This window comes from Melanotaenia boesemani, chromosome 23, assembly GCF_017639745.1.
Source record: "Melanotaenia boesemani isolate fMelBoe1 chromosome 23, fMelBoe1.pri, whole genome shotgun sequence".
NCBI classification, from domain to species: Eukaryota; Metazoa; Chordata; class Actinopteri; order Atheriniformes; family Melanotaeniidae; genus Melanotaenia; species Melanotaenia boesemani.
Window position 1 is genome coordinate 22981658 of NC_055704.1, and position 15479 is coordinate 22997136.

At 37.0% G+C, this 15479-nt stretch overlaps 2 protein-coding genes across 4 annotated transcripts in view; one reads left to right on the forward strand and one right to left on the reverse strand.

Moving 5' to 3' along the window:
- Positions 1 to 296: 296 nt before the first annotated feature.
- Positions 297 to 11697, reverse strand: pax4 (paired box 4). Of its 3 annotated transcripts, none has more exons than XM_041978027.1 (11): positions 11632 to 11697; positions 5153 to 5199; positions 4853 to 4983; positions 4486 to 4701; positions 4305 to 4395; positions 4062 to 4184; positions 3897 to 3979; positions 3747 to 3810; positions 3557 to 3624; positions 3169 to 3277; positions 297 to 1427 (listed from the first exon to the last, which is right to left on the reverse strand). In XM_041978027.1, the coding sequence occupies exons 2-11, from the start codon at positions 5184 to 5186 to the stop codon at positions 1147 to 1149; spliced, it is 1200 nt and encodes a 399-aa protein (XP_041833961.1). In that variant the 5' UTR covers positions 5187 to 5199; positions 11632 to 11697; the 3' UTR covers positions 297 to 1146. The 3 variants fall into 3 exon arrangements, with proteins under 3 accessions (XP_041833961.1, XP_041833962.1, XP_041833963.1); XM_041978029.1 differs by having other exon boundaries at positions 1105 to 1363; XM_041978028.1 differs by lacking the exon at positions 11632 to 11697 and having other exon boundaries at positions 5153 to 5261.
- A 49-nt stretch (positions 11698 to 11746) lies between these two features.
- snd1 (staphylococcal nuclease and tudor domain containing 1) overlaps positions 11747 to 15479 on the forward strand; it is a 187277-nt gene continuing 183544 nt past the window's right edge. The window contains exons 1-2 of the mRNA XM_041978025.1: positions 11747 to 11968; positions 14329 to 14478. Coding sequence (XP_041833959.1) covers positions 11894 to 11968; positions 14329 to 14478 — 225 coding nt within the window. The 5' untranslated portion in view covers positions 11747 to 11893. The remainder of the gene's footprint in view (positions 11969 to 14328; positions 14479 to 15479) is intronic.

The window sequence follows — 15479 nt, forward strand, 5'->3', positions numbered from 1 at the left end:
TGCAACAGCAAACTGAGGCAAATACAACAGTCTTTCCACATTACAGTGATTAACAGCAGTAATAACTAACATGTCAACAGTCAATGATATCTGTTGGAGAAAACCTTAAAAATGCACAAGTAATAAAAAACAGGTACTTCTTCTCTGAGTAAAACTAAATAGGTACTTTAAATTCCACAGTTTTAGTTACTAGATACTGTTCCACACTAATTTCTTTTTACCTTTTTTAGGTTCTTCTCCTGCGTGTTCGTTTTGATGGAGCATAGATGACAAACTACTTCTCTCAGTTGACTATTTATTAATTTACAGAGTATGAGAATGTGCAAATTACAGAGACCCGGGTCCATATCTATCCCTGGTAAACAGACATAAGAAATGTCCTGCTGGCCGCTACAGACAGGACATTCACGCTCTATCTCTGGACCCTTATATATTACAGCTCCTCCTTACTATACACAGTTTTGCTAACTAATGCTAAGATTGCTGGAGTTGGGTCAGATGCAGTCTCAAGTCCTGTGACCCCCATCTGCTTGTGTCCTAAAAAACAGGAACAAGAAGACAATACACAGACAAGCAGGAGATTTCCTCTGGACTCCGGTTAACTTAGACATTTCCTTCAGGTGTAACGGCTCACATGTTTTACCAGCATACACAATTAGTCAAGCTTAATCTTGGCTGTTGTTTCCTCTAATGAATCCACAAAATGGGTTTTCTTTTCTTGAGGGTAGATTACTTATAATAGTTTACAATAAAAATAAAAGTGTTTTAGCAGAAACCCATAAAACAAGTGATATCGTTAAAGAGTGTATGAATGGCCAAATTTATCAAATATATTAAGTGGATAACGATGTTGCATGTTTAAGTCAATACAGATGCTTTAACTCAATTTGACTAGCAATGTTTTAGCAGTTATTCTGGTTCTCACCACCAATATCCAATGATGATGCTGATTTGTGTAAATATATATATATAAACTCAAAATATTAATTATTGTTATTCCTTATTAATATTACTTTGAGTGCACAAAGTCAGTAAAAGTTTTGAGTGTTTTTTTATTTATTTGGTTTTTTGTCTCCCTCTACTGGCAACAAATTGTATCTGCAGTCTTGAATTTGCAAGCAAGAAATGCATTTCAATGCCTCCATATCAAACTTGGTCACCAATGTTAGAAACGTGGTTCCAGTTCCAGTCCACGCAGCACTGTGGAATCCCATCCTGGGTAAAGAGAAACCTCTTGTTCATCTGTAACTGGGTCCAAATGAGAGGCGTTCCTTGCTGGTTCCACTGGTGAGGAGCCTGGTCGTGTGTTGTCCTTGTCTTTCTGTCTGTGTGGTGGTGTACCAGTGGGAAGGTGAAAGTGTCTCTGTGGAGATCCAGTGGAGTCTTATCCATGTTCTGAGGAATTGTATCACTCAGGTGATGGTGGACTGAGGAAATGTTTAATAAAAGACTTTCAGAATTGTGCATACCTGCACTTTCACTGTTTAAAATAACCAAATGATAAGTTTCTTACATTTTTAAGAATTTTAATAGATTGTTAATCAAAGATAAAGGCATGGTAAACACCTTCCAACTGCTTGTTTTGCTCCCCAGGTGCCAGAATCTGGCAGCCTACTGCTCCCAGCAACTAGGATGGGTTAAAAAGAGAAAGAATTTCCCCACTGTGGGACTAATAAAGGATTATTTACTGTTGCATGAATATTGTATTATTTACCTCCGTCAAATTAAAGGTTATGTTTTCAGGAGCATCAGTTTGTCTGTCTGTTAGCAACATAAGTAATTACATTTTTAAGAAATGTAATAAGGAACATTTTGGAAGTGATCCAGATCACCTTCTGAATCTAGGAACATTTAAAGTCAAGCATGAAAGTATTAAAGGACTAAAGTACATTCTTTTCACAGTCATCATCCCTCCCTGCCATGGTACTCATTTTGACAGTTGCTGTCGCTATGTGTAAATACAACACTTTACAATGAATCCATGTCCATTTTTGAATGGGTTAAAGCCTATAACCTTATGTAATAGTTGGAATATAATCTTTTTATTTTTTATTTTATTTTTTTAGTATTTAACTGTAACGTCATAAAGTAATTTCCAAAAATGCACATGCAGTTTCTCCTGTGACCACTAGAGGTCGTATATTCTTTACACATTAATAAAAGACCTGCATGAACTGTCTAAATTTCATCCCATACAGCAGAAAAATAAATAAATAAATAAAAATAGTTAAATAAAAATAATTCACTTAGACATCAGACTAAAAAATATAATAAAAATAATGATGATACCAAGATGTAAAAGCAGCTAAATTCAATAGATTATAAAACAAATAACTAAAACTGAGCTGAGCAGTACTTCATGTGGCCTAATGTAAAATTCTCATTACTTTAATCAGCTATTACTCCTGTCTATCTATCTATCTATCTATCTATCTATCTATCTATCTATCTATCTATCTGTCCGTCCGTCCGTCCGTCCGTCCGTCCGTCCGTCCGTCCATCCATCCATCCATCCATCTATTTATTTATTTATAACGATTTTTACTTTATTATTCCTAATTGGAAAATTGGTTCCTGCATTTTAGCCATCTCTGGATACTAGAGAGCAGTGGACTGTAATATGTCGGATCTCAGGGAAGCAGTTGGGGGGTCAAGGGCCTTCCTCAGGGGCCAACAGGGGTTCACCTCTGTTGGCAAACCCTGTCTGTACCACCCCTGTGAAAGTGTTGGCCTCATCCTTGCCACTCTCATTTAAGTTTTCTTGCTCCGCCTCTGCATGAACAAATGCCACATGGGTTGTAATTTATAGTCCTGAGTGAGAGCTTTAAACCCAACTTTATCTAATGTTCAAATTTAAGTTTTGGAGATTTTTACCGATTGCATATCTTAATGTAAACTGTCCAAATATTTAAACATGACATTCCTGAAGAGTACAATAATTATATTAAAGTCAATAATTAACAATTACCTGTTATGGTATTGGTACACACATTTCTCTGCTATTTAATCATACAATGTTGAATTAAATTCCTAATTTTAAATAACAATATTCTTTGCAAAGATTCCGTTAGATGTTCTTTAAGTTATGTTTGGGAATGCTAAAAAAAAAAAAAAAAAAAAAAACACTTCATGTGAGGCAACGGTCAAAATTTTTTTTTACAATCTCACCTGTTTCTGTTTGCAAGGAGGAGCCATTTTGCCATTTTGCATTTTGCATTGTGGTAAACGTGTTGTGCAAATATGAGCTCTCTGCCCTGATTCTTGAAATCCCCATTGCCTACCAATGTAAACAAAAACAAAACCCTTTAGTATGTGACAATAACTTTAGATATTATCCTTTTAAAGCTAAAGAAAATCTGTTTATTTGGACTCTTAATGTGCAGTTTGATCACATTAATCAGATCAAGAAACCAAATACTTGTTACACAACTGATTCAAACTTTGCATAATAGACAAAAGGAAGAAGATAATGCTGAAACTTCATTCAAAAACCAGCTTATAGTATTACATTTTAAAGTGGTTTAAAATTAATCTTGCAGAGGAAGTCACATTGTACCTGTTGAGATGTGATTCTGTGTGGCATTGTGGGATTCAGCGGAACCAAATCCATTTCCTTTTGAAAGTCTGACCATGTAACGGAGAGATACATCATATAAATGTGTGCTCAAGATTTGAATGAAGATTTGCTGAAAGGCTTTCTATTGCTAATCTTCATGAGTCCCAGTTACACCTATACACACACTTACCCTGTGTGGTGCTGCTCTGCTTGGTCTCCCTCCTCCACTTAGCCCGTCTATTTGAAAACCACACCTTTAAGAGACAAAGACACCTCAAGTACAGATGATAAAATGTGTGAAAATGCTGGTAAAAAAGGAAAAATAAAAAGTTTAATCCACCTTGATGGTGTCCTCAGGAAGTTTAATTTCAGCAGACAGCCTCTCTCTTGTGTACAGATCAGCATACTGACTTTGTGAGAATTCTGAGTGAGACAGAGAAGTGTGTTTTGTGCATTTAAATATGCTGCATGTGGCAGCTCGGTGAGTTGGTTGAGTTTAGGTTACCTTGCTCCAGTGCTTTGCTCTGCTCTGGGGTGAAGTTGGTGCGGTTTCTGTGCAGGGCACCTTTAGATTTCTGTTCAGAGCACCTCTCCTGGTTGCTCACTTCTTCAAGCAGAGAGTAAAAACCTGCAGGCAACCACAAATATGCAGATATTTAGCATGTTTGGTTGCAAAAACCGGTATAAAAGCGTTTAGGTCAGGGTGTTTGGGAATTAAGACGTTTCAACCATTTACATAAGGACTGACCCTGGTCAGCACTGATGTGAGCATTGATCTCCATACACATTGGTCCATGTTCCAAGTGGGTCTTTCTTAAAATCCTGTTTATGGACGACACCTTGCAGGACACAGCACACAAACATCTCTTATAAGCAGCTGGAACATTTTCAGATTAATGAGCATGAAAGTGTTTTTCAGCCTTACTTACACTTGGGATTTTGGTTGCTTTGCATATTCGTACCGCTGTGAGTCGTTTTCGAATTTCCCAAGCAAAAATTGTTGGATTTTCCCTTTTACATTGAATGATTGCGGAGATGACCGCCGGCGTCAGAAGCCGAGGGCGGCTTCCTCCAATGGTCTTCGGTTCAGCCAATCCTGTGCGCCTGTAGCGGCTCAGGATCTTACTCACGCACCCGTTGGACACCTAAAAGACGCAGCGGGTTCCTTTGGTTTATCAACACAATCCTTTAATGCTTCACTTAACTCACTCAGACTGACCACTGTAAATAATTTTCCCACAGTGATCCTGGTAAGTTTAAAAACTGGAAATGTTGCGCCATGTGGAGCGTGCGTACCCGAAGTATCCGGGAGATCTGACTTGGACGAACTCCCTCCGAGGCCAGTTCGATTATTTTCCGTCGCTTGGATTCTGGAAGAGGTCTTCCATTGAGAAACATTCCTCCCAGCTGGTTGACACTCTCAGCCCCTTCTCACAACATAATTTATACAGTTTAATCTATTCTTAAATTCAACAACTTGGGTTTTATAAAACAAAAAAAGTGATATTTGTAACTTAGAAGTTACTAAAACGTATTGCGCAACAGTAATAGAAACCCTATAAACACGCTAAAAGTGGAAATTAAATTGAAACTAACCTTTATTCTGCAGATCGGTTATTATTCCACACATCTCCGCTTGCAGCCTTGATGAAAATCAAAACAGTTTATTATTATTATTATTATTATTATTATTATTTTTCAGGAAAAGTCGCTCAAAATGCAATTTGGAAAATGTGCAGAAAGTTCAAATGTCCTGTCAACTCCTCGCACCTCTAGTGAAAAACAATGAGCGGAATCACACACTGAAGCAGACATTTATAGGCCGGCAGACCTCCACATGACGCGGTGGTCCGTTTGCTGAAATGTCAATACCAGGAGGGCAGATTGGGGTTGAAATGTTCTTCAGATTGGTGTGTCAGTCCTACTAAAACATCTATACCTCAGATATATTAAATAACTGCTTTATATTGTTTTATGTTATGTTTTGTTAAATTTAAAACAAATCTAAAGTATTTATTTGAAGAAAAATGCAGAAAAGACCTCTATTAATTTGCTTGCATTTTCTCACAACAATTACAGGTAATTTGACGTATATACCTTAAAAATAATGTTTTTAAAGTGAAAATTTCAGTGCTGCATTAGTGGATCAATTTGCGCATTTGCTGCCAGTCTGATCAGACAAACCAGTTTTCAGGGAGCCACATTTCGGCCCATGCAACTTCTGCTTTTATAAATTTTGAAAATTAAAAAAGCTTTATCTTTTATATGAGCTAAATGGTCAACACTGATATGTTTTACATTCTTTCTAAGAGGATTTAGAGTCACGTGACTTGAGCATCTCTTTTCCCAGGTGAAGTGGCTCAGATTAAAAGGATCTCTTGTCTCCTTTCATAAAACAAACATTTGGAAATCTGCTCCAATAACGACTGCCATATGGTAAAGTGCTTTTAATAAATCATAAATCGTTCACGTCCTCTCTCTTTATTACATTTCCTTTCAAAACGTGAACAAATAGGCTCGTGCATGGGCGCACGAGAGGACCAATTGTGGGACCTCCTTTATCCAGAAGAGGGAGGCTAAAATAACCCTCACAGATGTTCCTTGGGCAGCCAGCAGATAAAAATACGTTGTAAACGGTTCAAAGGGAAATATTTGACGAGCAAATATTAGCCTATGTGAAAACCCACACGCGCCTCGTCTTTTGGCCTGTTTAATGACTAATTGAATATCATTAGTTGGGTCCACACACATCTAAGTACCACTGAAATGAAAGGCCACATTTTAAAATGCCATATGGCCCACATTATACATTAACCACGAGTGAGAGGACAATAATACTCTGTGTACAGTCAGACAGATTGGAAAACGGACAGCCATTTTTTTTGGACACCATCATCTCCTTGCCAACCGAGACAAAAGACAAATAAGATGAGCGTTTTTGTTTATTATCGAGGAGTTGACGTGGTCATTGATTTATACAGCTTTATTGCATGTGCAGCGTGTTGCTAAACATGGCTGATTAAAGTACGTATGTTGAGATGATAAGACCGCTCCACATTTTCGTGGTGCGTAAATTTTAGTCTGTTCTCGCCAGAGGAAGGGAGCGGGAGTTTCACAGCCAATAGAGCCACAGACAACTGGCACGTTTCAGATACAGGTCTTAAGTCTTTGTTTTGAACATGAAACACGTATATGTGTGCTTTATTGTGAGCTGAAGCGTTGAGAAATGTGAAATAATTAACCGCGTAAAAAGGCTATCAAAACCTCTCCAAAGCGCACTGGGGTGCCGTGTGCGTAACGGGTCAGTTTCCTCCCTTCTGTTCTGACAGTTTGAGCTGATCCAGAATCTCCACGTTTGTTAGTTTTGCTTTTGTGAGTGTTTCCACGTTCCGTCAATACAGATGTGTTTTAGTGTTTTGTTATCCTGCCTTTACATAGCCGATCAGGGAAGTTCTACTGTATTCTATTCTACTCTGGCTACATTATAGAAGTCGTCTTTCTTTCTATCATTCTTTTCTTCTTCTTCTTTTCTTTTTAACTGGATCTGAAACCCCTTTATGATTTCTTCTGGCTTAAAGTTACTGCAACTTTCTGCCCTTGTATTTAAACTTTTAGATCGGTTAACTGACTTTGGAATCACAACAAAGTTCAGTATCTGTGCTTTCACATGACCAAGTTGTCTAATAATGTCTTTAGTCAGTTACGCAAAGTTTTTGATGAGTCACAGTTCTTTCCGCTCACATTTTTTTTTCGCTTAATTTCTAACAAAGAACTCATATACAGTGGTCAGGTTAACGTCCTTGTAACAATTTAGATAGATTGGTTAAGTCTGCGCATTGTTTGCGTGTTTGCTACATATTGCAGCACGGACACAAAAACTATTTAATCATCGTTACGCAATTAAGATTAATTGTAGGCTCGAAACTTTTGAGTTTTTAATCTAAATTAAAAACCTTTATAGTGGCATGTCTGCATTTTCTTAATACCCCATCCTTTGTCAGTCTCCTCATGATGCACACTCACTGGTCACTTTATTAGGTACCCGCTCAATTGCTTGTTAAGACAAATCAGCCACTAACATGGCAGCAAGCCAATGCATTTAGAAGATGGAAAAACGTTGCCTGGCCTGATGAGTTACCATTTCATCTGCAACATTCAGATAGGTTCAGATAGCATTAAAGCATGGATCCATCCTGCCTTAAGTCAAGAATTCAGACTGCTGGTGGTATATTGGTGTGGGGGACATCTTCTTGGCACATTTTGGGCTCCTTAGTAATGTGGCCTGGTTTAACCAGCACAGCCTACCTGAGTATTGTTGCTGACCATGTCCATCCCTTTATGACCACAGTGGAGCATCTTCTGCTGCTACTTCCAGCAGGATCATGCACCATGTCACAAAGCTCAAATCATCTCCAATTGCTTTCTTGGGAGATTCTCATCATGGATGCAGTTGACATATCTGCAGCAACTGTGTGATGCTGTCATGTTAATATGGAGCAAAATTTCTGAGGAATGTTTCACCTTGTTGAAGCTATGACACCAAGAATTAAGGCCATTCTGAAGGAAAAGGGGGGTCCAACCCAGTACTAGCAAGGTGTGATAAAGTGGCTGGCGAGTATGTATTAAATGTGTGTGTACTGTATTGTGGTGTCTCTAATGTGAATTTTATGCCATAACGAACCCATGTAACAGCAATTTTAATCTATAGATCTTTTTATTCAACAATACTCACATGTCTACCCTCAGTGGATACTTCTCATACTTTTATATTTTTCTTTACAATAAATGCAGCACTAAGGGCCTTTAAGTTGTAATTTACAGGTAAGTTTTTAATATTACCATGTCAAAATTATTTATTTTTATTATTTTCTTCAATCAGAAAACTTGTGTGACTCTCTGTCCTTTCCCCTCAGGTGATCTCATAATGCCACTATCTCCTAAAATTAGTTATTGTTACCAGATAAATAACCAAGGTTGCAATAACATCAAGATGTATTTCCTGGAAAATGTCTGCTCCTTTGCAATAAATAATGAATTCAGTTTAACATGAAAATATACCAAAACATAATCACAGCTCAATAAAAGCTGTAACATGTCCATCCTGCATGACTTTCTCCAGGGTTTAAATTTGGAGCAACACTCTTGGCTCAAAAATACAAGAACAGATTGACTTTAGAGAAAGTTTGTACCTCTAAAGCAATGAAACATTTATTCAAATGAACCCACAAAGACCTCATATCTGTTAGAAATTAAGCTCACACCTTCTCTGTGGCTTTTCACTTGAAAACATGATCAGTGCTGACCAAGTTCAGTATCTAGCAGCAGCACTGCATTCTGCAACATCACTTATTTTATTATATGTGTTGCCTTCACAGCTCCCAAATGTCAACTAACCAAAAACAAAAAAACGTGGATTTAAAATCAATTCCAAGCTCTTCAATAAATGCCAAATGAAAAGATTTGTAAATTATTTAGACTGCATTTAACTCATGATGATACAATTTAGTTCAACATGTCAAAAAATAGGAGTTGTGCTAAAACTGAGCAATTTGTATTGTTTTGTGAAAAACATTTACATTCAAATAATATTTCTCAGTTTTAATAACTTTTATTTTTCATCTTGCGTGGTACATAATTAAAAGTGTCCTGGTTTATTTGTTTTGTGATATTTGTTGTCTCTGTTTCTATCGCCGTTTTGGTCTGTATGAAAGTTCGAATGGTCTTTTTCCTGTAAAGTTTTAGTTTTCTTGTCAGTATTTTTTTCTGAATGGAGACTGATTCAGGCCCCAGTAAAAGTCTGTTTTTATATAGTGTACTAAGAGATTGTCAGTTTTCATGCCTGACCTTTTCCTGGAGACTACATTGGGTCCACACACCTGTGACAAAAGGTTTTGATTTTTATTTTCTGTTTTATAATGACACAATAAATAAATAAATAAATAAAGTCCACATTCTGTCTTGAAATCACTAAATGGAAATTGGGTGAAAAAACAAAAAATACTGGACCTGAGCTCATTTAAGATGGACTAAAGTGAAATGGAAATATTTCCTGTGTTTTCACGATTAAAAATATTCTTGGAAATCTTAGAAGTTGCATCCTCAAGTCAAAAGAGGAACATTATTTTTTTGCATGTTATCAGCTTACAGTGCAAACAACAGAATTCCTGATGGTATGAGGATGCACATGGCATGCTTTACTTGCACATCTATGAAGGCCCCGTTAATGATATACACCAATTTTGGATCAACATGTCTGCCATTAAGATGAAGTGTTGCAAATAAGGCAATGCTTAACAAAATTTCTCTAAAGTTAAATTGGGACTAAACTAAACCGTTTTGCAGGGGAAAACATACATCAAGCATGAATTTGGGGAAACATTTGACGTTCAAACCTACAAAAACTGGTGTCTTATGTTCATGAACATCTACATTGTTGTTGAAAGAGAAGTAGATGCAACAAGGTGGTAAACATGCCCCTCTTTTCAACTTCCTTCAAATCTGTTCCTTGTATTAAAGTGAAAATTTTCACATTTTTCAATAAATTCAAGGTTCATGTTTTTATATGCTTGAGTATTAGTTTCAACCAATTATTGTTCAGCTTAATTTAGTGTTTAAATAATTTATGCCTTACACAATAATAGGGTTACAGTTACTGCATGCACCTCATCAGGATCTGTGCATGACTGTCACCTCTTCTTCTTTCTGTACCACATGTGTAATCCACATATTACATAACAGCACATCCCAGAAGTTCTTATTGTTTATTTACACTATGCACATGTTTACCCTTCAATCTATCTTGCCCTTGCTCACAATTGTCCTGCCTCTATCATATAGTTCTTTATTTCATGTTAGTCAGAGCATCAAAAGAGTCATGATAGGGAAAACTAGGGTTTTTAGCCAACAAATATTTAGAATATTTAGAGTACAGATGTGTCTTCTAAGCAGTGCATTGTTTCCAACACAATCAATCACATGATAAAACCATGCCTTGATTACAGCACAGATCTGATAATATAATTATGCTGTTGTTTGTCAAAATACTGTAAAATTTGTGTTAATTTGCCAAAGTATAAGATACACCATGGAGCCCTCAGCTTGTAGTATGAAAAGCATTTTCCTTGTAAAAAGAGGATTTAATTTAGTTCTATACCTGCAAATTCTGGAAGTAAACCTCACACCACCTATAAAATAAACAGGATGGCGAGAATGACTTCAGAATCCACAATGGACTACCTCATTAAGCACAAGCAAAAGGATTTTTCATGGTCCTCGGAGTCCTCTGTCTGTTACATTTCTAGACATTTGCAAATCAAGCTTAAACAAGGAGTTAATGCAGTACAATCACACAATCTTGTTGAAACAGAAGACTTGCAAAAACGAGTAAAATCCTCCCAAAACCAAAGAGAAAAAAATGTTTAAAAGCAATGAAGTTGGTTTAACTTCACAATTGTCATGTAGTGCGCCTAAACTTGTGCTTTGGGTGATTTATAATCATAATATATGTTAAAATAAAAATAAAAAAATAAGACGTTTTGCAAAACATGTTAATGAAACGTGTCATTTCTAAATTTAAGCTTTTTGAAAATCAGGTCTTACTCAACTCACAAACTTAAAATTGTAAAAGCATGTACATAAAGGCAAATTAATTAGTTTTCCCCTTTATTTAAATTAATATGTGACATTTATTTTGTAAATGCATTCCAGTTTTGAAGAGAGGTATATGTTGACCACACACTACCAACTCCATCCACCAACTCTTCCAAGGTTTGACCAGTATGTGACATTAAAGGTAAATATGTTATGTTTGTTTGTACGTATTTTAAATAGTATTTAATAAAACAATAGCATTGCATGACTTTAATAGGATACAAAAATGTTAAAATAATAAGTAAAAATAGTTAAAGAAGCAGCTGTATTTCTCAGCAGCAATTGCTGATACATATGAAATGTTTCAACATTCAAAAGTGAACACTTAATTTGTCCTTGAGAGACGCTCTAGTTGAAGTCTAAACTTTTCCCAGACATCTTGAAGGCAGCATTATCTGGGGTAACGCTATGCTGACGTGTCTTACCTCTTGCACCGGAAGTCTTTATTTCAATTTGTCTACGCGGTCCAAGAGCGTCTCCGTCCGCTCCCATTCACTCTCATCCCCAGACCCGGAAAGATTTCAGCGTCTGTGTATGCATGACAAAGTGTGTTTCCGGTATAACGTGTGTGTTGATCGGTGTTCAGCCTTTTTCTCTTGGCTTTCATTAGAACAGTCAGTCACATCTGTGTCCCGGCTCCCTTAACCTGGTCACCCCTTAACGGCGAGATATCTCAAACCGGTGGACATGGCTTCTGTTTCGGCACCAGCTCAGACAGCCCCCCTTCCGGCTGGTCCTATGCAAAGAGGAATTGTAAAAATGGTAGGGGATCCTAACATGTGAATATGTGAGCTTACTAGAAACAGATAGCTAGTTAGCTTAGTGCACCGAGGGCTAATAGGGACTGAAATAAAGGGTTTTTGTCTTATAACTTCACATAAAAGCTCAATTGACTGTATAAACTCTAGGGGCAACTCAGTTCCAGCGTTGTCACTAAATATCAACAACTGTCAGTAATATTCAGCCCACCAGGCTGCAGCAGCATGCCGGCTAATGTTAGCTAGTTTGCTGCTAAATTTGCTAGCCTTACAACAAGCTGAAGGATAACTGACGTTATCACGCTTGCTTTGATTTTTTTAGCCATTAGTACCCCAACTACTTACTTAAAATAGTTACATGCAATGTGAAAATAAGAAACGGTTGAATGTCCTCCGACATTTCTGAATTTGTTTGTGGTGAAGCTTACTGTGATCTTATGGGACTTTGAAACTTGTGGTGCAACGTTAACAGATGTTCAATTTCTTAGCTAACAGGTAGCTAACCGTTAGCTAATTAGCTTGATCTGTTTAGAAACCTCAAAGTTTTAATTAACATTGTTAATTGTCAGTCGCAACGATGTCAACCCCGTATTCAGCAAAACTACGCGATGGGCTTCATTATTTTATTTCCCAAAATGTAAATTAATTCAACTAGCATTAAAGCTAACGAGAGAAGCTCCTCACTTTAGAGTTATAGTTTCATTTTTGTTTTATACTAAGTTCATTGAGTCAGGCTTAAGTGTTTAAAGTACCACTTATTAACGTAGATTCCCCGGTCCTGTTTGTTGGAAAGCTGCTAAATGTGTTCAATCAGGGAGCATATCCTCAGAAAACCGGTCACAACCAACCATAGGAAATGACACGTAGCAACTACTTTCTTACCCCACAATCTCCCTGTAATTTTGTTATTTCCGCTACTTTTAGTTATTATATTTGCTTTAACTTATTTAGATGTACATCCATGGCATTTCCATCATCATTCAAATATAAGACCTTAACGCAGAATTGGCAAATTGTCCTTCATGTTCCTTTGTGTAAATTTATTGTTGCTCTCCCACCTTGAAACACCACTGGGACAATAGTGTCTTACTGAAGGACATTTAAGAGGAGGTAGTTATCAGATGAAAGCTTTTTCCTGTTTCCTTTTTATGTTTATCAACTCAAGAAGAAGCGTACAGTACAGACTTGTTATTTATTTTCTAAATCAGATCATAATACCAGTTTAACTCCCCTATTTATGTGTGCATATTTGTTGACGTAAGTACCTGCAGTTCAGACTTGTGCAGTGTTAAACTGACTTGTTAAAGTTGGTTAAAGTAAGATTGCCGTTGGCACAATTATGGTAAAGTGAATAGGCTGCTCATTTAGATGTGATTAATAACCTTCATAATAACAAAAAAATAAATAAAAGGCAAGACGGGTGAATTAATGAGCAATCCAGATTGTAACACTTATTTCAGAAACTTTACATTAATAATTAACAATAATAATTTGGTTTAAAAATGGCTATTCCTCCTTGTATCAAAATGTTAATGTAACTTAAAACTGATGTCTTATTAAGGTGCTTTTCTGCAATGTTTTCTGTTCATCAGGCTGTTTTTTCTGCTTTTCCTTTACATTTCTGTAATTGTAGACACACTCGTCTAATGGTAATCGGAGATAAATGACTTTGTGCCTGTTTGCTGGTGCCTTTTTTTTGTCTTTCATGGGTCATCATTTTGTAAAATAAAAAAAATCCAGCTGCATCTCTGCTGCGCTGGGATGGAGTTGGTCAGTTAGTGATGAACACCAGTGATTTGATGAAAGGGTTTATCTTGCTTGCATCTTAGATCAACAGCATCCAGGGATGCTCCATGCAGACACGCTAGAGAGTCTGCAGATAAAAAGTGTTTGCTCAGATTCATGTAAATGCCATGGTTGTCACACTCAAGAGAAGGTTATCTCTCCCCTCTTTTTTTTTTTTTTTCCTTCTTGTATTTAACTACATGATCAGATGGCGTGATCACACTATGTCACCATGGTAACATGTAGTTGGAAGTTGCTTAAGCTCCTGTTAGTTTCCTGATTTATAGCTGCTGTGATGTGATTTTTATTTTTTCTTATTTTTATTGTGTCTTTCAAACAAGTAGTTTTTTCAGTTGCTTAATATAACTAATGACCTGGATTAGAAATAGAAACCAAAAATCACAACACAAATCCTCTTTTCACAGATGTAGTTTTGCATGTCTGGTAATTGTTCTCTTTACCATAGTCTTGGTACTGAATTGATTTTAATAAGACATTGCTAGAACATGTTAGCTTTAAGTAAAACAGTGGACAAGTCCTGTTTTCCACCGTTGACAGTCTCTGTTGTCATCTCTCCAGGTCTTGTCAGGCTGTGCTATCATTGTTCGGGGCCAGCCTCGAGGCGGCCCACCACCAGAGCGTCAGATCAATCTCAGTAACATTCGAGCTGGAGTCATGGCCCGCCGAGCAGCACAAGGCCAACCCGACACCAAGGACATCCCTGATGAGGTGAGCAGTTTTTACCCCACTATGTCTGCACCCATTTGAATTTAAACTAGTCTTACAAAGCCAGGACAAGTATCTCTTTTTACTGTGGAAATTTTATTTTCCTCAGTCCCTCCACCCCAGTACTTTGTTACTTTTCTTTGACAAAATATCAGCGATAAACAATATCAACTGACTGTGAAACTTCAAGATAACACAAATTTAATCAGTCTTTTGTGTGGAAATCCTGTAAATGTGTCTGTTTGTGAGTCAGACATGAGCACTGCTGAAAGCTGCTGGACTTAAATGCTGCTTGTCAGGCAGAGGAAGAAGCAGAGCGGAATTAAAGTGCTCCATAAAGCTCTGCAATTGTAGATTTCACTTCTAAAAAATACTCTTATCTCGTATATACTTTCCCTACTAAAGACCAGAGTTGAGCATATTTTGACTGCTTCCTGTCTGAGTGACATCACCTCCGCTGGCTGGACTCAAGTCTTTCCCAGAAAGTCAGCGAGAGCTAAGACACCAACACAAACACCAGGTTGTCCAAGAAATTAGGAAGTGCTACCCTAAGTGGCTTTAGAAAACATGAAAAAGCAGTTTTTGGTAAAGCGTTACAAAAAAGGAGGGCTGTTTTTAGAAAATGAGCGCAGCTTCTATCAGAAAGAGAATTGTAGGAGAGACTGATGTATACTTAGAATAAAAATAATAAATAAAGAAAAAGGGTTAAAAAAAAAAGGCCTGTTGAGCAGCTGTGTCATAAAGGCCTGTAGAGACAAAATAATATCTTTAAAAAAACAGATATTTTCCCATCGTTGAAATTTTATACATCCATCACATGATTAGACACCTCCCCCCGGAAACAATTAGGTTACATAGTAAAACATAAAATTCACAGGAGAATTAAGAAATGGGGCAAAAAACTGAATCTTGGGGAAAAAAACAAAAATAGAGCCTTAGACTCTTTTAGTGACTTTCTTCCATTGTATAAAGCCACAGTTTGTCCAAGATGTTGCTCCTATGGC